This window comes from Coturnix japonica, chromosome 2, assembly GCF_001577835.2.
Source record: "Coturnix japonica isolate 7356 chromosome 2, Coturnix japonica 2.1, whole genome shotgun sequence".
Classification (NCBI taxonomy): domain Eukaryota; kingdom Metazoa; phylum Chordata; class Aves; order Galliformes; family Phasianidae; genus Coturnix; species Coturnix japonica.
In genome coordinates, this window is record NC_029517.1 from 64,082,178 (window position 1) to 64,104,545 (window position 22,368).

Sequence of the window (22,368 nt, forward strand, 5' to 3'; positions counted from 1 at the left end):
GATCCTCAAATGCTGGCAGTGATGTTAATGCCGCATGGACTTGGCTAGTCTGTCAGTCCATTTAAATATCTTGAATAGGAAATTCACATTTGCATATTTTGTTAAACAGTCAAGTTGGACATGAAATGCTAAGCTTGAAGGATAACAAAGAAAACATGTCTGTAGTGTTCTGCAGCCTTTCTCAATATCTGTCTGAAACTGTGGAACCAGAAAGTGCAGAGAGCAGCTTCATTGCCTATTGCAGTTCCTAAACCAAGTGATATGCCCTGTCTCACTGCTCATTCTGGTTGAAGTGTGATAGGTCAGTGACCTGTATATTTTGCATTGCTGATTACTTGTAGGCATTTCCATCTTGGCACTTAACATTTTTTCTTTTCTTAGGAAATAGGTGAACATTTTATCATTAATTTTTGATTTTGTGAGCTTAACCTCTTGAATTTTTTTCTTGTTTGTTTGTTGCAGCTGGTGCTCAAGATAAAATTGGCTGGGCTTTTGGCTTGGGCTTAGAGAGGCTGGCCATGATCCTGTATGATATTCCTGACATCCGACTGTTCTGGAGTGAAGATGAACGCTTCCTGAAGCAATTTATTGTACCTCATATTTCCCAAAAAATAAAATTCCAGGTAAATTAATATGTATGCAATAATTTTCTGTCAGTAAGAAGTGTGTGTGGGCCTAAAGAATATAATATAATTAAATATAATTAAAATTCTGGATCATTAACGTGTCAGGTTTCTCAACATAGCCTTTCAAACTATCACAGTTCTCTGATAATCTGATATTTATCCCCCTTGTGACGCAAGTGGTAGAAGTGCCGCTCTGCTACACAGAGGCTCGAATCCTGGGGGTTGGACTCGATGATCTCTAAGGTCCCTTCCAAACCGCACGAGACTATGATACTATGATACTATGATATGCAATAGAATCTGGCTTTTGATGATAACATGTTTTCAGCCAGGTAATGTTCTGAGTTACTGCTGATACTCCATGAATATCGTTGTTTTGAATAATACTTAAACATGTATTTAACTTTTAGATCTGTCCAGAGTAAGGACTGATACAGATGTGTGTCTGAATTGATTGTGTTCTTGAATTCTTTTCATAAAAACCTGTTTGATGCTGACGCTTCAACCATTATAGTATGTTTCTAATTTTCTCCTTAGTTCTCACTCTAAATTCATTGAATTTGATGTGAGTTGCATTGTTTAACAGTGATGAAATGCTTTCTGAACACGTACCGCCATCTTCAATACATTGGCTCTTTCCTCCAGCTGGTAGTGGTGGGTGAGAGTGTAGTGTCAACTTCTTTTGAAACTCCTCTTTTGAGACTTCACGTGCTTTTGTAGTTGGCAACTTATCTTATTTCTTGTAGTAGCAAAGTAGTCAAGCGTAAATGGATCAAGTGGAAATGCTACTTTCATAATATTCTTCAGTATCAGCACAGGAAGGCTTAAGTCAGCTGGGATCACTGGTCTTTGGGGGAGCTGAGCTGACAACTGTGTAGATGTCTGACAAAGTATGAATTAGTAGAGCATAAAAGCACTTATTACTGCTGCCTTTTACATTTTCCTTGGTTTGTTTGTGAGCAGCTTTATTATCATTTTTAAAAACTGAAAAGCTTAAAGGGAAAATCAACAGTGATAACGCTGAGGCAGTCATGTCAAACCAAAGATGCATCCATTTTTTTGTTCATGGCAGTTCTAGCACATCTTGAAAATAAGAAGTTGCATACAAACATATGAGATAACTTTACAGTAAGAGTGACAGAGCACTGGAAGAGGCTGCCCAGAGAGGTGGTGAAGTCTCCTTTTATGGAGATATATAAGATCCGTCTGGACACCTACTTGTGCAAAACAATGTATGGATAGATGTTTTTCTTTTCTTTTTGCTTTCTGTAGCACTATCATTAGGGCAGTCGGGTAGTGGTTACTGCTTACAGAAAGAAGACAGTTTTGCCACTTTTCCTAGTATTTTTCAGCCTGGCTGAACTGAACCAGTATGGATTGTATTTTCTGAGAGCCTTTTATTGCACAGATTTAATACTGCAGCCTCACAAGGTCTGGGTAAATGACCATCCTTCATGGACGTGCTACATGTGCTTAACTGTGATAGACTTCTCAACCTTTGGGTATTCCCCTACCTCTTTTTATAATCTGTGTGTTATCCACCAACTGGGGTATTTTTCTTTCTGTTCATTAAAATGTTCTTCAAACAGATTAAGACCATGGTGAGCAGCAGTCAGCTTAATAATAGCAGGGCTAAATATATTCTTGTTCTGAATGGAGTTTGATTTGAATTTTTTCTTGGGACATAAATGTATGTTTTGTGCCTTTAAGCAGCCTGAATGTGTCAAGCTTTTTCCTATGTCATCAGTTCCTCAACTGATGCATGTAGGCTTCAGTAGGTCAAAAAGCTACTGGGAAAGCTGACAGTGCTTGTACCATTGGGGTCAATCAGCACAGCAGTGCTAGAGTTCTGCTCCCCACAGATCAGCTTATGGTGTTGATTTCTATTACCTAAATCACTCCAGCTATAATTTGACAGAAGTCGCAGCAGCGTGTGGTTAGTTACTTGCCTTCAGTCACTCATGTGTAGGGCTTCTGTTCAGGCTGTGAAATGAAGAGCTAAGAATGGACAGGGCAGGAAAGACTAAGCACCTGCAAGGCGTAACATAGTAAAACAAATGGCTTGGATCTGATCTAGTACACTGTTATCTCTCTGCTCATCAGAGCTCTGAGCAGAGTTGCATGTAATCACTTTTTGGCCCATGTTGAACCTGCATTCTTAAAAGAAAAAGATATGTCCATGGGCTGACAACTTACAGGAAAAGGTACAAAAATGAAATGACATTTAAGGAAGGAAGACTCTCACAGTTGAGATGAAGTGCAGTGTACCCAGAGGTGTTGATTAAGATGAATGGGCTCTGGAGACAGGACAGTTCCTGGAACCTCCATCACTGCGCTGCCAGACCAAGCAAGCTGCACGGTGTGCCCACTGACTATTCTTCCCTCACAAATCACTTTCAGCTGATGCTCATGGTCTCTACTGCTGCTGCAGTTCTTTTAAATGAGTATTTTGATTGTAGATGAGTCTTGTAGCCCGGTCTCAGGTCTGACAGAAGTGTGTTTATGTTGTTATGAGGGAAGCACTGGTGCAAAGAGTATCTAATTCCAAGCTAAATGCAGACTCCCTAGGTGACATTATAAGGGTTCCTTTCTTCTCATTTTCTTTGTTTCTGCAATATCTACAATAACCCTTGCACCACCTACTTCTTAGCACTCTTATCAACTCAGGGATCTGCTACTTCCTTGTATCTGCTGGCACATGCAGTCTCCCAAAATCAGTTTCTTCCAAACAGTGTTAGCTTCTACTTGTAGCAGACTTTCTAACCACGATCATTTTAATAGAGACTGGATAGATGTAACTCCTAGAGAAGGGAAGAAGCATCTCCATTATGAGGAAAGGATGAGTAACCTGGGGCTGTTCAGCCTCGAGAAGAGAGAACTGAGAGGGGCTCTTGTCACTATTTATAAATATTTGAAGTGTGAGAGTCAGGTCCAATGGGAAGGATTCTTTTCAGTGGCAAGCAGCAGTGGAAGAAGGGGCAATGGGCACAAACTGGGACACAGGAATCTCCAGACTGACACAAGGAAGAACTCGTCTTCGCTGTGATAGTGATAGAGCACTGGAGTAGGCTGCCCAGAGAGATGGTGGAGTCTCCTCCTGTGGAGATATTCAAAAGCAATCTGGATGATTTCCTGTGAGACCTGCTGTAGGGAGCCTGCTTTAGCAGGGGCCTGAACTCAGGAGGAACCTCCAACCCCTAAAATTCTGTGATTCTGTTATTCTCTATGGAAGGTAACAAAGGTTACCTCACTTCCCTTTGTTCAGTGTGCCATATGAGTTAGACCTCTACACAGAGCATCTTTATGTTGTTGTTATTCTGCACTTTTCAGTTTACTGAGACAGTCATCAGCCCTGTGCATCTTTCTTGTGCACGTAACTGATTGTTCCCGAGAGATGAGGTCACTTGTCCTGAAACCTTAGTAGTTTATGAATATAAAATTCACTTTCAGGTCCAAGGGAAGTGTTTTATAAATTAAAACTTCTTAATCTATTCTCTTTTTTCCGTGCTTTGGAAAACAGATAATTTCATGTGTAAGCCAACAATTTCAACCAATTTAATCTTAGTATGTTCACAGCAAAAAGAGTCCATCTAATCCATCATTAGTATGCTAGTCTATATAATTTATATTCATCTTCTTATTGTGTGATTAGCTTTATTTTCCAATAAAAAAGTAGATTAAATAGGTGCTACATTTTTGGATATTTTTCATCAAGATTAGGTAACTCCAAACTTAAATGGTTAATCATTTATTATGCTTACTTACTAATAGTGCATCTATTAAAGGCAAATGCACAGCCATTAGTATGTAAATTCAACTTGGATGTCGGAACAAATGAGGTACAGCCTCAACTGTGATTTATTGTCTAATTAGTTTTCATGTAATTGAAGATGTATGAAGTGTGTGTGTGTAGACGCATGAGGAGGTACAACAGAGGTACAACAATAGCATCAATATTTTATTGGCATAACTTTGGGGAAGTTGAATTTTCCTACATGTGACTTCTGTAGATCATCTTGAATGAATGTCAGTCAAACTTTTACCATGATGTGTAGATCTTGGGTTTGTCTGTAAACTGCAGAATATTGGGAAACTTGTTTTTTAATTTTGGATAGGCAAGGAAAGAAGGCAAAAATACCTTCTTTTTTGAGAGGCTCTGTAATGAACTGCATGACTGGATTAGAAATTGTTTGACCAAGTCTTCTCTCATCAAAGTGTTGTATCATTTATAGCCAGTGATAGTATTGAAGCTCCAGGAACCTGAGTCCTCTGGCCTCAGTCAGGCAAAGTACTGAAGCACATGCTGAGCTTCTAACTTGTGAGTAATCCCATTTAAATCAACGAGTTAGTTCCTGTTCTAAAAGTCAAGTATATCCTGAGTGTTTTAGTAGGTTTGGGTCAGAGTTCTCTTACTTCCTAGAATCTAAACAAGTGGGATCAGTGCCTTGTAGGGTTGAAGCTGAGAAAACTTTCAAAATGGCTGTTGTAGGCAGTTGGAATTCAGCGTACTAGTCAGTCTCTAGTCTGTTTTCTTGCTACAGCTTTGGGATTCTTCCTTCAGGTGTAGAACTTGGCATTTATCCTTGTTCAAATTTTGTAAGGTTACAGCTTTCTCATCCCTCCAGGCTGCTTAGGTCCCTCTGGATGGCAGTCTAATTACCAAGTGTGTCAGCTCCCACTGTTTGGTGTCATTCTTCAGATTTCACGAGGAAGCACTGGATCACCTCTCCCAGGTCACTGATAAGGATGTGAAACTGTACAGGTGCCAGTATAGACGGACACCTGCAATATGCTACTAATACCCTACAGGAATGCCATTAGAAACTCATTAGCCAGTGCTAAGTCTATCCATACATTAAGAGACAATGCCAAAAACCTTTCTAAAATCAAGGTAAATTACAGCTGCTGTTCTCTCCATTTACTGGATTAGAAATTTTCTCACAGGAAGCATTCAGGTTGGTCAGGCTTGATTCAGCTTTGGTAAATCCATGCTGACTAGTTCTAGTCACTTCATTTTCCTCTGTGCACGTGGAAATGTGTTTCAAGATGCCCCATTGCATGGTTTTCCATGTCTAAGGTGAAGCTTACCAGCCTTTGGTTCTCTAATTTGCCACCTGGCTTTTCTGAGGTCTGGCACAACTATTGCATGTCTCTTGTCATTGGGGATCTCTCACAATCTCCATAACCTTTTAAAGGTAATGATTCCCTTCTTGTGAGTGCACATCAATGCACTAGACTCCAACCTTTGATCCATTTGGCTTTAAGCTTTGCTCAGCCTGACCTTTGAAGTACACCAGTACAGTTTTTGTGACATGGCAGATAACTTTAAAAGTTGAATTCATTTCTTTCTTTCTTCAAATTCTCAACTATGTGGGAAGTACAAGGCCTTATTAATAAAGGTTCAGAGTGCCGTGGAGGTTTTGGAAGCTTGAAATGTGAAATGCTCCTGTTCCCACTTGGAAGATGTCCTTTCTCTTGACTGTAGTTCCAATCAGACACAGCAATTGAAACTCCTCTACATTTGAAAGATTTTGATGCTTTTGAGGTTTCTATTGCCTGTTTCCAGAGCCTTGGTTCTCTCACTACAGGATAAGAAGCATATTTTTTTGTTCTTTCCTATGTGCTTTTCTGCTTTGCTCTTCCATTTGCACTGCAGCAGCTATGTATGTAACTACACTGAGTAGTTACTACTAAGTAGTGTGCCACAGCGTTGTGCCTGTAAAAGAAATGTCACACATGAGGATGGAAAGAGGAGTTTCTTCTACATGGGAGCCTTCCGACCTCAAGAGAGGTCTCTTGACACGTCTTGTGTCCAAACCAGGTGTTTTCTGTTGTCCTCCAAGCTTCCAAAAGCATGTGTTATTGTGGTTCCCTTTGATCTCTAAACCTTATCTATTTGCTGTTTGTCTGGTTTAGGCTCTTTAAAACAAATAGCTCACAAATGAGTAATTCTTCTACTGAATGTATCAAGCAATCTTTATTGCATCCCAAATGATTAAGTATAATGGTTAGAAGGAGTGCTTAAATAAGCCACAAAACAATTTCCAGACGTGATATATACTTTGAAACCCACATTAAATTAATATTAGGTGAAGAAATAAACCTGGAAATCTGAAATAACATGGATTTGTTATGTAAAGTTATGACAATCAGCCGCTGTTGGTTTTAGCAGGAATCCACAGATGTTCAGTCTTACTGTCTACAGAAGTATGTAGGTAATAAGAAGGGTAACACACATGCTCTTGCCAATGTTCTTCTAATATTGGTTTAATTACAGTGCAATGAATAGAATTATTTCTAGGAAAATAGCACAGGGACTATCTTCACTTTAGTCTTTGGCCCTGACCTGAGAAGTAAATCAATTTCCTTACTCAGTAGTTCTGTTTTCCCTGCTGTTTACAGTTGTCATACAGTTACCATGTACGTCCTGCCTCAGAATGCTTTCTCTGATAGCGTCCTAGAACAGAAGGCTCTTCAAGACTGGGGGGCAGTGGTTTTGTGCTCTGCCTAATGGAATGTAGTGAGCCCTAGATAATTATCACAAAAACTGCTTCAGCAGGGTAAAATGTACCTTTTTGAGTGTACGATATCATTTAATGAAAGAAAAGCTCCTGTTTTGATGTGTACCTAAGCACTTATACTATGTAAGCATGCAACTTTGTAGATTCAGATGTCTTTACTAGTAATCACACACCACCAAATAAATGTCTAAGATATTATATCTGTAATTCTTTGTCCCAATGTTGTATAAAAAGTTGGGTTTTGTCAAAGGTGACTTAACTTTGAAGCAGTTTTAACATTTGTGCAAACGTTCTGCATGAAAGATGCATCTTGCAAAGGGCTTTTGGTAAAGTGGTCTCTAAAATCATGCTTAAAGCCCTACAGCCATTGTCTGCATTATGATTAGCCATTGCAGCTGAACCGTAGAGCCTCACAAGGAAATGAGGGCTGGGGAAAACGCATCTGGGTGCATGTGTGTGTATGCATGAACAAGAGCACCTTTTAGAAGTACACAGTGTTAATAAAGACCCTGATATTCAGCTACTACTTCTCTGATCAGAATATGAATTAAGCTACAGAGAATAGCCAAACAACAGAAGGCATGGTTGGAAAAGTCTGTATTGCTTTTATCACGCTTGTCCTGAACTGCATTCATCTGCATGAGACATAGTAGTGACTATGTGGAACAGAAAGTGAACAATAAGTAATGCTTCGGTGTGCATATGCTGCAGAAGATTGCTCTTGCTTTTGCAGTTTTTTAGAAATTAAATAATGAGGAGAAGTGGCCTCTGTTGGGGATTGTTTGCATCCTCCTCTGCGCATGCATTAAATGCACTTTGCATAACTATTCCCATACATAACCCCTTCTCCTAAGTCAGGAGTTATGAACCCATTTTCTAATTCTTGTAAAACAAAGAGAAGTGTTACAAAATAGCCTTCTGCACATAGAAGTTTGGATGTGCGCTCAACACTGTAACTGTTCTTTATGTACTGTAATTGCATATTTAAATGCTTCTCATCTCATCTAGATCTGTTGTAGCATCTCCGTAGTTTTCTGTTTCTAAGTGTTGTTACCCTTTAACAAAATGTAACTTTGGAAGCACTCTGGGTTTGCCTGAGCAGAAAAATAAAATGCTTTTCTCTCTCTTTGGAGTTTTGGGCAAGAAAGTAGAGCCTTTCATTTCAGTTTCTCTCTAGCTTACCTGCTGTTCTTTACACTTAGATATTGTTTTAAGCTTTCTGCACTACCCTTGTGTTTTATTGCTGCTTTCCTATTTCGGGGGAATTTTGTAGGGGAAGAAGTTTGAGGCATCATCATCACTTCTGGAAGTCTCTCTGCTTTTTAGGAGGAGGAGAAAAAAAATCATGGCTTGTTAGGCAGGACAAAGGGAACTTGCAAAGGTGTTACTGTGCCTCTGAGATTTGTGCTACATGTTTATGTTGGTTGCAGGCCATATTCTGGTGTTCTGGAGATTCTAACCATTTAAACAGCAACTTTCCAGAACTGGGAATTTAATGAGAAGAAAATGTAATCAGAGGCATGTTATATGAGATCTCAAGCTGAAATAGAATGTTGGGTCCAATTTGTTTCTATTATTACGCTGTCTATTTGAAAGAAATACATCTTGATATTACTGCAGCATCTTTCAGAATACCTGTGTTTTTTATTTAGATAAAACTCTTTCATATGAACCATTGATGTGTGCTGTATTTTACCCCACTGTGCTATTTATCCAAGCACTATTATTGAGCATTATGATGAAAAAACATATAAACCAAACCAACTGACAGGAGGAAACCTGACTTCTGAACAGCAGTGCCAATGCCTTTTGCAGGAGTCACAGGGGCACAGCACAGCCAGGGAACACATTTTTAGTATCTGCAGAAACTCAGCTTCTCAGCAGACTTACACCACTTTATTGTCTGTTCCTTGCGGGCATGGTAGATAGTTCTTAGAAAAGTACAAACTGAGACATGAGATCTCCATTCATTGTCAACTTGTTTTCTGTGGTCTGTGACTTCTCTCCCGTTTTTATACCAGCTGCAAGAAAAAAACACAGAAAAGCCTGACAGTGTGATTCTACCTGCGGGGTTGAAGATTTAGATAGAAGGGACAGACCGAATATGGACAGACTGCACACAAAGCAGTTGTAGGTGTCAGTTATGAGACCTTCATTAATGCTGGCTCAGCAGCTTTGAACAGGTTATGTTCATAAGAGGTTATTTTCAGGACTATGGAAACAAATACATCTCCATCCTGTTTTCTTGACGGAGACTAGGATCACAAAGAGAGAATACTGTTTACCATTTTGAGAATTCCAAATCTACTGGATTCCTTCCCCACAGTGCAACCTTGCTCATTTTCTGTAAAGAACACCACAACGTGGGTTGTCCCATCTGCTTCTCTTTGTGGCAGAACAATTCTCTGGTAGCAACTGCTCGGATGAAAAAGAGATTCCATAAAAAGTTTTAATTTGCTTTTGATTGCCTTGCAGTGATGTACTTGTGTTTGAAATGGGAGAAGTTTAGCGCCAACAAGCCAGTTTGCTCAGCAGGCCATCGACTGGGAACCAATAGCTTCAGGGAAGAAGCATGAGCAGACTTTCTTTGCACAGTAAACCTAGAGCTGCTGCTATAGGAACATGTAAGACTGATCTCTTCTTTGCCCTGCTATTTTCAAATGCTGTAAGAAGTTGCGATGATATAAGAGAGAGTAGTAGAGAGGCACTGAGACATTCCCTTATGGTGCTTCTGCCGGTGAATCTTGCCTCTTCTACGGGAATGAGAAAGTATTTCTGATCACTCAAGCACAGAGCAGATCATCCATCATCAGTACTGAGGAATCATCTGTATTTATCATTTTGGAGTTTTTCCTAATCGTGTTGCAAGCAGCAAGGCAGATCCACATAGCCAAGTGCATGGATATCTTGATATATCTTTTCACTGTAAGACTGTGATAACCCTGCTTTTCATAGGGTGAGGTCAGTTCTATTTTTTATGTCCTTCCTGCACTTCTTCAGTTCCTCACTGTCATATAAAAATAGCCTTTTCTGTGACAATAGAGGTAGTTCTTTTGTACTTGGATAACATCATGAAAGACATGCATTTCTTCTCAGTGTTTTGACTGCAAGTTCTACTTAAGGTACATAATTGCACTTGGAGAATCGTATTACATCTTTAAACTTGAAACCTTGCCCACAACAAATTTAAATGAGCTTGACTTTGAAATGAGATGCTTGCAGCATAAAACAACGTTGTGTTTAAGAAAGCGCTCTCTCTTTCCAGTGACGCTCAGAGGTGTGTAATCAGCAGCAGTAATTCTGCATGGACTTGCTTAACCTAAAAGCTTTCTACGTATTCATTTTGGTACAGCATCACTACTCATCCTAGTAGGCACTGGGAGGAAAAGATGGGTGGGGCATGTTGTAATACATCGGCTCGTTGGTCTAGGGGTATGATTCTCGCTTCGGGTGTGAGAGGTCCCGGGTTCAAATCCCGGACGAGCCCTTTTTTGGCACTCTTAACTAGAGAAACTTGGCTTTTTAAAGCAGGAATTTAAAAAAGGAAGACCCTGTGAGCCTCCATCAGGTCATGGAACAGATCATCCTGGAAAACAGGTTAAGGCACGTGAGGGGATGAGCAGGTGATCCAAGACAGCCAGCACAGCTTCTATGATGGCGTGACAGCATTGCTAGATGAAGGGTTAGAATCTGATGTCATCTATCTGGACATCTGCAAGGCCTTTGTCATGGTCCTTCACCACGTCCTTATCTCTAAATCAGAGAGATGGATTCCTCCCTGATTGAAGGCTGCTGAGCTTTAGCTAAAAAGCCAGTGTGGGCTCCATGGCACCTTCCTACTTTTTTTTTTCACCAGATTTTTCCTTTATTTCTGTAATTCTGTCACTTTTTCCCTCAGGAATGAAAGAAGTAAAGGCAGAGTGTTTCGCCATGGTGAGGCAGTGCGGTTATTTGTAATCCAGTGCTGTTTTATGATGGAGGCTGCTGCTGACAAACAAGTGAGCCTTTCTTTTAGACACGTGATTTTTTTTCCCAAGGTATTGATCTCTAGAGCAGAGTGTGACATCCATCCCCATTTCTGAGCCGCCATGAAGGAATGTGAACTGAGGTAGCCAGAGTGGAGAACTGGGATTCTGTTTGATTGATTTGAACTGTGGCTGTGGGTTGGCAAGTCCAGTCAGCTGCAGTACTGTCAGGCAAATGTTCCTTGTGGCAGATGTAGCTTTCACTTGGGCTCTCTTCTGAAAGAAAAGAGCAGGGCCTGAACTGGGGCTCCTAAACACATCTTAGAAATTAAACATTTCATTCAGCTACAGTAGATTTAAACCTTTGGGAACGAGAAGGAAACAGGCTGGTTAGAAAGTGAACAGGAAGAAAAATGGGTACAGCTGTGGGAATGTTGGGGAAATCCTTCCTCATTCCCCCTGCTCCAGAGACACTAGAAGACCTGGCTGTGTGTTATTGTTGCCATGCCCAAGATGAGTGTAATCTGGTGTACACATTGTTCTGCTTAGTAGCTCAACTTCTTTATGTTGTCGTTAATAATTGCTTTAAAACAAAAAAAAAATAACTAACATAAGAAAACAAAAGGTGTTTGGTTAAGTAATGTTATAGTTAGCAGAATGCTATGAAAGAAGCAATTTCCTTGAAGACAGAAGACCTGATACCCTGTATCTAACCATCTGGCTCAAGTATACTCTCTGCTTTGCTGGCAAACAGCAGAGCAAGTGTGGAAACAGTGTGATCCTTTAATTTCACTGATCCAATTTGCAGCAATGAACTGCTGAACCAAAAATGCTGTTGAATCACTGTTTAGTAGTTATTAGAGGATTTGTCCACCATGAGTTTTAGTCCATTTTGGATTTTTCCATTACAATCCTGTAACAGGTGCTTAGTTACACAGGGTGGAAGAGATGCAACCTTTTGTTCACTTGAAAGCTGATGCCTTCTTTACATTCTCTTCTTTTTCTCTTGCTTCTATGAGAGGTAGAAGCAGTCCATTTCAACACTGAATATTTTCATGGTGGGAAGTTACTTGGGGCAGTTGAGGATCCCGCATGATCTTCAAACCAAGGACAGAATGTTCTCATCCATTTGTGAAGGAAGCCACTTCCACTCAGAAAATGGACCCTGTGTACAAGCAGAGTGCCTGAAATTGAGAAAAAAAGGTGGTTTTCCAATGGATGCTAGAAGTTCCCATACATGTATGTGAGCTTGCAAAGACAAACAGTCTGGGGAGCAGACTACTGTCCAAAGAGGACAGATTCTACTCTGCAGTCACTGCCCCTGTGCGCTGAGAAGCATCACTGGAGGTTCTTCTGCAGCACCCACAACAGAGAACAGAGCAATGCATCACTCCCAAACCCATCCATTTGCATTGCTCTTCAAAATTCAAATCCCACAGCGTATCTGTTAAGAGCATTTGTAAAAGCTCTCTGTTGAAACTTCTCTGCTTTCTCCTTTGGATGTGTGTGTGTGTGAACTCCGGTATATACATGAATATATGCATATTCGTGTGGGTGTACACATGTATGAATATATAGAACTTACCATATATAGCTAAGGAAAAAAATTAATTTGGTGAAGGAAAAGGGAGAATACTTATCCTATTGGAACACCGTGACTGCAAATTTTAAACCATGACAGCCAAGAAATTCAAAATTATGTTTCCTGCAGCAACTCTAATTTGTCTACGCTGGTAATAAATACAGAAGTGTAAATCTATGAGCTCACACACTAATACAGAAAACTTCATTATGTGAGGGGGGACTAACTTGCAGCTGTAAATTTGCAATTTCAGATTTCATGCCTGTTGCGTGTTTAAATTTCCCGTGATAACCCTGAAAGTTGGTTCAGCCTGGAATACATTAAGGAAGGTTTAGTTATTACAGAATGTAGCTTTCATTTCAATGAGAATATTACATTGCATTAAAATTCTGTATAGGTTTTATTCTTATTCCTCCACAACATGGGCAGTGCGGGACTGTTAAAGCTTGGCAGCTTTGATGCTGAATCTGATATTTTTTTACTAGACTGGTGATGGCTGGCTTTTTTAATGGCTTGACTGTTGTGGAGTTAACCCACAGATGGCTTTGGCCTTCGTACACTCTCCTGCATAGCTGTGAGGTATCCAGGCTCAGAGCACATGGTCACCTGATGGATAAGCGGAGACAGCTGTGCTGGTGATCACACAGTTCCTTTTGTCCTGTAGTGCCCTGATGCAGCAACACGCAGGGCCCAGGTATTTCCAGCTGTCCACCAATGCCTCAGGCATTCATGCAGTGGCAAACTTGAGAAGAAGGGATGTAGTCCTGAGGGGATGGTGATGCACACTCTCAACAGTGACGTTCTTCCTTGTGTTCCAGTAGAAACTGGAACTTCCTGTGTTCTGGTTTCTGCCTGCTACCCCTTATCACCATATGCCCCTATCACCATATGCCACCAAAAAAATAGAAAAAACACCAACAAAACCAACCAAGAGAGTGACCTGCTGTGCCACAGTAGATGTTTTCTGGGATCTCAGTACAAACATAGTGACTTCATCTTCACTTGTCAGTTGGAAATACTTGTCCTATGCTTTTCACGTTTTAATGGTGGCTAATAAACTATTATGTAGCTCTACAACAAACAGATCAATACATCTGAGATCTAGGAGTTTTATCGTTATACTGACTTTAGTGTTGATACAATACTTGCTGCAGTGATATTGACTGTAGCCAGGTGGTGAAAGTATAATATAGGATTATTGCCTTATCTTTTACGATAAGAGATTTTTATTCTATTAGAAGGCTCTGATAATGTGTTAGTATCTAATAATAAAAAAGTTGCACTTGCTGCTTTAAGCATTCATTCTTTCAGTCTACATAATGCCCCCAACACATGCACAAGCATGCACTTGTGCATACACAAGGTTACAGTTTTATCTCAAAGTTAGTAACTCAGTGAATTAACTCAATGAAACAGTTTTCCTACAGATTTCATTATCTAGAAGGTGGCCCAGATCCTGCAGATTATTACATCTCCCAGTAACTTTGTTCATATTGAATTTGATTACACTGTTAGTCTAATCAGACTTCGGGTAACTTTACCAGATTTGGCTGCACTGGATCCCTGTGTACCCCACATTTTGAGTAGAAGTGTGCTGTTTTCATGTATCTGACATATGCCTGCTGCTTCTGAAATTGATTCCTACCACTCACTCACAGTGAACTGGTGATACTCTGTTCCTCTTGAGTTTTAGGGTATTACTGACTGACTTGAACATTTAATTGTTTTTCTCTGGCGTCTTTGAATCTGTGGGAATGAAAGAAGTCACCTACCCCTGTGGAGTGAGTGGTCAGTCATGCTTAGGCCTGTGAGGCGCAATTTCTCTTTGAATAACTTAATGCTGGCAAGCTGGGAGTTTTCAGTCCCTACAAGCTCTGAAATGTGTTCATTTGTTTGCTGAAATACAGCAGTGGTAAATGTTATGGTAGACTGGGATGAGATTAGAATATAGGTATCTACTGCAGGATTATAACTACATTTACATTAAGACATGTAGCAGGTCATTGACCAAAAAGTTTAGTCAGCATTTATAGCTGTGACTTTGGTGTAGCGGAGGAGATATTTACATTTAGCTAGTTTCTGGTATATAAGATCGAGAGCTCTTGTATGATGGCTTTGTGGTGGGAGGTGTTTATTGTTGTTTTTTTATTTGATGTAAGGGAAATGACTTCATTTGACAACTTAATTCCTTTAATAAGTTGAATAATCATTCGTGATTCACAACTTGATTCACAGGAGGGGCTATTAATTTATGAAGTGCACTATATGTTCTATCATATATTTGTTGACTGGTTTACACAGTACAGAACAGGATTTGTGTACATCAGCATTCTGTAACTTTGCTTTTTTAAGAGGTTTATTGCTTCAGTGGGTATTAGGATTTCACCGTTCCATCATAAAACATTCCCAGGCACGGAATACATTTTTAAGTGGATCGAAGTATATACATTAGCTGTCATAAACATATAAACAAAATAAGAAAAAGCTATTTTCATCTCTTGCAGACCCCCAAAAGTTTTGTAAAAGTAGTTTGTTCAAATTTAGTGCATTAAAGAAGGGCAGAATTAAGGTATTCATCCCTTCCAACCTAGGCCATTCTATGATTTTGTGATTATTCTATTTCTAGAGGGCATGAAAGAACAGCATTACTGTTTGCTTTCCCCTTAAAGGAGAAAACATGTTTTCTTAGCCTTCCTAGCATACATTTACTAGAACAAAATCTTGCATTACGAGGTCAGTTTGCTCTTCCAAAAACATTTCAGAAGGCTTTCAAAATGTACGCTGTGTGTATTGTATCAGATCAAAACAGAGGTGTAGGGATTCCTGCCGAGGCCAACCACTTAAAAAAGTTCTTAATTTTTCTTTTATATTTTTCTAGCCACTCAGCAGATACCCTCCTTTGATCAATGACATCTCCTTCTGGCTGCCTACTGAGGGATACTCTAAGAATGATTTCTATGACTTGGCCCGAAGTGTTGGTGGAGACCTGATAGAAAAAGTTGTCCTGCTGGATGAATATACCCATCCAAAGTAAGTAAAACTTTTTAACATATTTTTCTTGTTGTCAGAATAGGAATATTTTAATTCTTTACACCAAAAAAAAAAACCAAACCAACCATAAAACCAACCGTTCTGGGTGTTCAGGCTGCTTGTCCAACAGGTATTATCAGTTGTGTAAAAAATGGACAAATATCAGCTATTCCATATGCACTGTTTTTCACTTTGTTCTTTCCAAAATCAAAAAGTACATATACTTCTGGCTGCTCAGTTGGCTTTTAAAATAATTTCTCCTCTTTGAAAATGGTTTGAGGTTTTTTTGGTTGGTTGGTTGGTTTTTGCTTGTTTGTTTGTTTACTCTAGAAAGGCAGGTAGCAAATTTAACTAGAACATTGCTTGAAGATGATGGGAAATGGTTTGTGTTGTGCTCCAACGCTTATAGATTATCACTCCCTACATTCAGTTATTGGACCTATTCTTATGAATTTGATATGCTGACAGTTCTGATACAGTAGAATTAACATGAAAATGATCTGTAGAATTTGGGACTCATTTTTGGTGCTAATCTTTTCTACTTGCTTGTGCTGAATATTTATTGTACATACAGCTCCTCTGTTCCACATTCAGTCTACACCCTTCTTGATGATACCCAATGTGATGATCTTTGTTACATCTTCTCTAGGGGGAAAAGCTCATATGTAACATGAGCACCTCTGCCAAGGATAAAGATTCAGCAAAATCATATTCTGTGTGGCCTCTCTTTGTTGTTATTCTGGGCTTAGTCCTACAGCTAGTTTCAGGATTCTACTTATACAGGGAAAGTCTCAGCAGCAAAGCTGCATCAGTCACAACTCAGCTCATGGGTTGTCTTCCTCTTATTTAACTGGAATAATATCTTCCATTTTAGTAGAGTGGTGAAGTGGGAACGGTATTCAGTACTCTGTATGTGTTCTCTTTTCTGATACACTTTGACATATACCTGAATATATAGCAGTTCTTCAATGCAAGATCTTTTATTCCTCTGCAAGGAATGTATCTCTGTTTCCCTCTCTGATTTATGCAAATGGATGTGGAAGGATGACTCCTCACTGAGAGTTTTCACACAAATTTAGGACTTTCCTAGTATTGCCCCTAGAGCAATTAAACGCTTACTCAGCAGATGTCCAAATATGCATTGATGCTACGGGATGGAAACATTTATCATCTTTGGGTCTGAAGAATTTGAGCGGGTGTCACTAAGGGATTGTTGGTAAGTGATGCAGCCCCTTCAATTTATTCAAATGCAGTAACAGTAAAAAGAAATCTTTTAAAGTACTCAGTTATTAAAAGCAACAACAGCAGCAGTCTAAGGAGATTATCTACCTCATTAAAAAGGGAAAAAAAAAAAAAAGAAAAAAAAAAGCAGATAAAGAGTACCTTAGCCATAATGGTTGGTTATGCCCTTTCTTCTTAGAACAGGGTGTGTGCAAATATGAAACTTTTGCAATTGATGACATTGTTATGACAGTTCTCCAAAGCCTTTGGAAGACTGACTCTTTGGAAAGAAGCGTGTTCTGCTTAGTCTTAATTCCAAGATAATTGCCTTGTTACAGGAATGGTACAGTGGCTTCTTTAATTTGGTTTTGCAGAAAAGCCTCAGGGCGGAGAAATTAACATAAAAGAGATACTCAGTGTTGCTATGGATCTGAATGTTGTGGATCTCGATACATGTAATCATGATCTTGAATTTGTAGTGATTTTGACATGGAGGATGGAAGAAAAGTGTATAATGTAGAGAAGCCAACAGTGCTACTGTCTTGAATGTTAGTTACTTTTAAATAGCACAATATGTTCATGTATATAATTAATCATTACTGGAATTTAAAATTCAAACTTTACGTCCTTTAAGTATACCAATTTTGTGCAAATAGAAGCAAAGAGAAGATGAATTAGAACATCTAATAGTCTTATTTTCCTTCTTAAACTACCTGTCTTAGTTATAGGACCGTAAAGAAAATGCTATACAAATAAAACTAATTTAGAATACAGAAAAAATGTTTTTTAATTAAGATCCTTCTTAGAGGCTGTCTCTGTTATACTGTGTAGTTACCTACAGACTTTTCTGTGGCTCAGAAACCTAAAAAGGGAGACAAGTATAAGACAAGTAGTTATTTAAACAAGGAATAGATGTCTGCGAAAAAGATATATAAATAGATACATTTCATTTCTTGACTATCCACTTTTGTAAGGTGATGATGTTGAGCTACCTTCCTGGGAAGCACAGGCAATTAAGGATACAGCAGGAAGTATTCTCCCTGATGAAAGACACAAATTTTGGAGGAAGCTGAGTTGCTGTGGTAGCTTAATTAAGAACTGTTCCAGCTTAAGTTCATCTTAGATAAACTTAACTAAACAAGTCACGGCATGAAGGCAAGCTGACAAATATGAGATATGCGAGTAAGGCTTTCCAGAAAATAATTTTTTGGTTCAGTTTAGACTGCAAATATTTTTGTTTTTGTTTTCCTTGACAGCTGAAACTAATTGTGATAGATAAGAGCCTGGTAAGGCTAGATTAATTGTAAAGTGTTACAAACAGAAAATTAGTTCACTTTGAGGTGGAAAAACAAGTTTTCCCCATTAGAAAGTATAATACTGGCATCAGGTAGGAGATGTAGACATTTCTGTGTTTACCTTTCTTGAATTTTGTTGTTCCTCTGTATTCTGTGTTGACCAGTGCAACAAGTAGACAAAGTGAAGTAATCCAAGGTCTCTGTTCCAAGCAGAGAACTGAGTTTATGTAACTGAATTGAGGTAGGTAATGTTTATGTAAAGTCATTCTGAAAAGCAAGATAACTGTTGGGATGCTCAGCAAGAGTCCTGTGGTTCACAAAACTCTTCAGTTTTGTCTCAGCTATTCCAACCACATATGTTGCTTTTGATTCTGAAGTTTTGAACTAAAAGGAGAACATGGACCTGTCAGGTATCTGCAATCCGATATGCCCTACCCTGTACATGTGTGTTCGTGAGGTATCACAGAAGACAAGATGGCCCTAAGGATCCAAGCAGCTGAACAATCTTTGGGATTCCAGGGAACTCATCAGGGGATCTACTGACTGCCATCAGTATGGGAAATCTGGGAACAGGGAGTAGGAGAGGAGCAGCACCTGTGAGATGTGGCTCATGCATTCAGAACATGAATCTGAGAAAGAGTTGTATACATACAATTGGTCAGGTCAGAGAATAATCCCATCTGCTGTTGATACCTTCTCATCTCTCCTAGCGTAAAAGACCATCACGGAGCAGCATGACCTAATGTGTATGAGAAAGTAAGATCCACTGACACCTGATTTTTAAGGTATACCTGGAATCACTGCCATACCAGTTTGAGACTAGAGTTGATATAACTTCACTCAGTGTAAATAATACACAATATGGCTGCATCACACCTGATATCCAGGCATATGTAGAATAAATTAATGGATATGAAGAGCAAATTGTAGCTTTGCTGAAATGCCCAGGAAACTGAGTGAAATTATGGCAGGAACAGTATTGGAGTATCTCTGTGGCAAGCTGAATCAAGAAGAAATGTCCTGTGTCAGTCAGCAAAGTATTTTCCTCTGCTCACCTTGTAAATTTAAGATCTCCTTTGCTTGAAACAATAGCTGCGAACATTTAAATCTTCATGCATTTTATCAGTGAATGTCTGTGCATATTTTGTCAAATCAGCTCACTTTGATTTGCTTCGAGTTGTCAGTTCCTGAGTGCTGTGGGACCCATGTGTGACCAGCCACCGGAAGGTAGCGGCACTGTTTCTGCTACCTGGCTGCATTTCTTTCTTTCAAATCCTCAGAGATCTTTGAGGACCTTTAGGCATTACTGTGCAAATACACAATGAATAAGGTTTTGCAACTGACATTTTTCACTTTGGAACATTGTGGTGAACAAACATTCGCGAAAACAAAGGGAATACTTTGTTCTATTATTGATACTAAAAGGAGAAAAATCAGTCATTTTTTTCCTTTACTTTCACTTCCTTTTTTTGCAGTGGCAGATCTTCTACTACCTATCACTAATTTCTAATCAGTTTGATTGTCCTTTAGAAATTAAATCAGAAAATAGTCCCCTTCACAGTGGTCAAGACTTGTAGAAAGGAAACAGTCTTCACTGAGAAATAGAAGACTGGCCGGATGGTAATCAAATAGAAGAGTCTCTGCCTCTTATGAGTAAGCAAAATGGCTGGGATTGAGAGATTACAGCAGGAGCACTGTGTTGCATTTCCAAGACATTAAATTAAGCACTGTGGTCACACACACATGAAATTGCAGGAGTAGTAAAGAATAAAGATAGTAGAGGGAGGTTCATCAGGCTGGTGACCAGTCACTAGTGAGGTTCCCCAGGGCTCCATTTTAGGATCAGTTCTCTATAGTATTTTTATAAATGATCCAGGACTTAAAGTCGCATTAAGTGAGTTTGCAGATGACAGTAAATTGGGAAGGGCTGTTGACTCCCTCTAGGGCAGAGAGGCCTTGCAAAGAGATCTTGACAAATGACAGAGCTGGGCAATTACCAGTCACATGAAGTGTAACAAGATTAAGTGCCAGATTTTGCATCTGGGAAGAGGCAATCCTGGCTGTGTGTTTAGACCAAGGCTGGAGAGCAATCCCGCAAGTGGTTTATTCAGCTCAGCGTGCTGCATTTCTTTCTGTTTGGTACCTTACATAATCTTGTTAAGTGTGACATACTCACATCCCTGTAACGAAAAAAGTGGTTTTTGAGTGCTGTGGAGGGGTGGTTCTCCTACCAGTCTGAGACCTGAATCTTTAAAATTTCATTATAACATGTCTCTTTTTTTTTTGTGGAAAGAGAAGGGAAGGAAGGGAGGAAGGAAGGGTATGACTCCACAGTTTTCTTTGTAAGGGAGATCTGGAGGATGGCTGGAAAAACAAAGTATACAAAACTGTAATCAAGAAATACAGTGTGCCCTCACTGCTACTGGAGAGGTAAATTTTTAATCAGAACAACTAAAAATACACCAAAAAAGCAATGTGGAAAGCAGTACGAGGTGGGTGGAATTGATTTGCTGCATTTTGACGGTTACATTGTTAAAAATATAAGTGGAGAATAGGTAAGAAAACATCTATTCTTGCTGTTGAGTGAGTTACTTGCACCCTTCTGCAGTGAGATCCGCCTGTTTGTAACCGTCTGTTAAATGAAGTAAGGGGAAGTGTGTTGGCTGCTGTGATACTGTTAGGTAGGTGCACTGTGGCCTCCTATTTGGAAACTTTACTGGGACTCTGGCAACCCGTCTGTTGTTTCCCAAATAATAAAAGGAACAGATCTGACAGGGAAAACTCAGATCCTGCTGACTGTTCTGTCAAAGCATAGAATCAATCAGAGAATCTATGTAATAGCATTATTTTCCTTTTTATCACCGGATTTCTTGCAATTTCCCTTGTCAAAATACATGTGAAATCAAATACTTCTAGATCTGCCTAATTTCACAGAATCGCAGAATGAGTTGGGAATGGAAGGGACCTCAAAGCTTTCCCAGTTCCAATTCCCTGCTGTAGGCAGGGCCACCACCCACCAGCTCAGGTTGCCCAGGGTCCCATCCAACCTAGCCTTGAGCACCACCAGGCATGGGGCACCACAGCTTCTTCTCTCATCCACACCTCCCTGTCTCTGCAATCCACCCCTCTTGTTGCAGCCCAGGACACTGCTGACTTTCCAGGCTCCAAGTGCACACAGCTGGTTCATGTCCAGAATTTTTGTCCAACAGAGCTCCCATGTTCTTCTCCACAGGGCTGCTCTGAAGGATTTCTTCTCCCAGGATGTATTCTTATCTGGGATTGTCCCAACGCAAATGCAACACCTTAAGCTTGGCCTTGTTAATCTCATTAGGTTCTTGTGGGTCCATTTCTTGAAGACTCTTTTCTGTCATGGTTTTGTCTTTCTTCTGGAGCAGATGAATTAGGCAGAATAATTCTGAAGTGTTCCTTACTGCTAATATTACGCAAACTAAAACAACCACTTCAGTCCCAGAACACCTTGTTGTTCTTCAGCCTGAGCATCTTACAATTTGCTGTGGGATTCGAGATTACCTTTAACTGCTGAACTGGCAAAGTCCCAGCAACAGCTTCTGTACAAAAAAAAACAACTACGGAAGCTCCTTTTGACAATAGCTGTCAGAGGACTGGTTTGCTGTTAATGAGCTGTGTTCTCCAGCTCTGGAATTTTTTCATTTGGTGAAACTAATGGAAGTCATGGAGTCAATTGATGGGAGACTCTGTTTCTGGTAATGGGTTGACTTCTTACCTTTTCTTCAGCTGTCACAGGAGATCATGAACATATTGTGGCTGGTTGAAGCCTCACTACGAGTGCCCCTCAGTCCCTCTTCTTTTCTTCTTGTCACAACCAGGAAAAATGTCACCAGTTTTCCCCTGTGAATGAGAACCTGGGTAGTAATTTCTTTTGCCTTAGGGATTTCAACTTAGAAAACATGCCTATGATGGAGGCTGTGTGCTTCTGAGAGCATTTCAGTCCTAATCTGTGTGTGTCAGGCATTCCCCTGTGCCCCAGGCCAACCTGATGGATAGCCACTGGTATTTGCTTGATTTGTATTCAGACCAACCCCAGCCACATTCAGAGTGGCTTCAACCACTTCCTTCTTTTCTTCTTTGAAAAACAGCTGTATAGAA

At 39.8% G+C, this 22,368-nt stretch overlaps 1 protein-coding gene and 1 non-coding gene across 6 annotated transcripts in view; both read left to right on the top strand.

Moving 5' to 3' along the window:
* FARS2 (phenylalanyl-tRNA synthetase 2, mitochondrial) overlaps window positions 1–22,368 on the top strand; it is a 210,384-nt gene that overhangs the window by 125,809 nt on the left and 62,207 nt on the right. For all 5 annotated transcript variants that reach the window (XM_015854553.2, XM_015854558.1, XM_015854557.2 and 2 more), the window contains 2 exons: window positions 463–623; window positions 15,573–15,724. In XM_015854553.2, the coding sequence (XP_015710039.1) occupies window positions 463–623; window positions 15,573–15,724 (313 nt within the window). The remainder of the gene's footprint in view (window positions 1–462; window positions 624–15,572; window positions 15,725–22,368) is intronic.
* TRNAP-CGG lies at window positions 10,563–10,634 on the top strand. Its single transcript has one exon. It is a non-coding gene; the product is annotated as a tRNA-Pro (tRNA).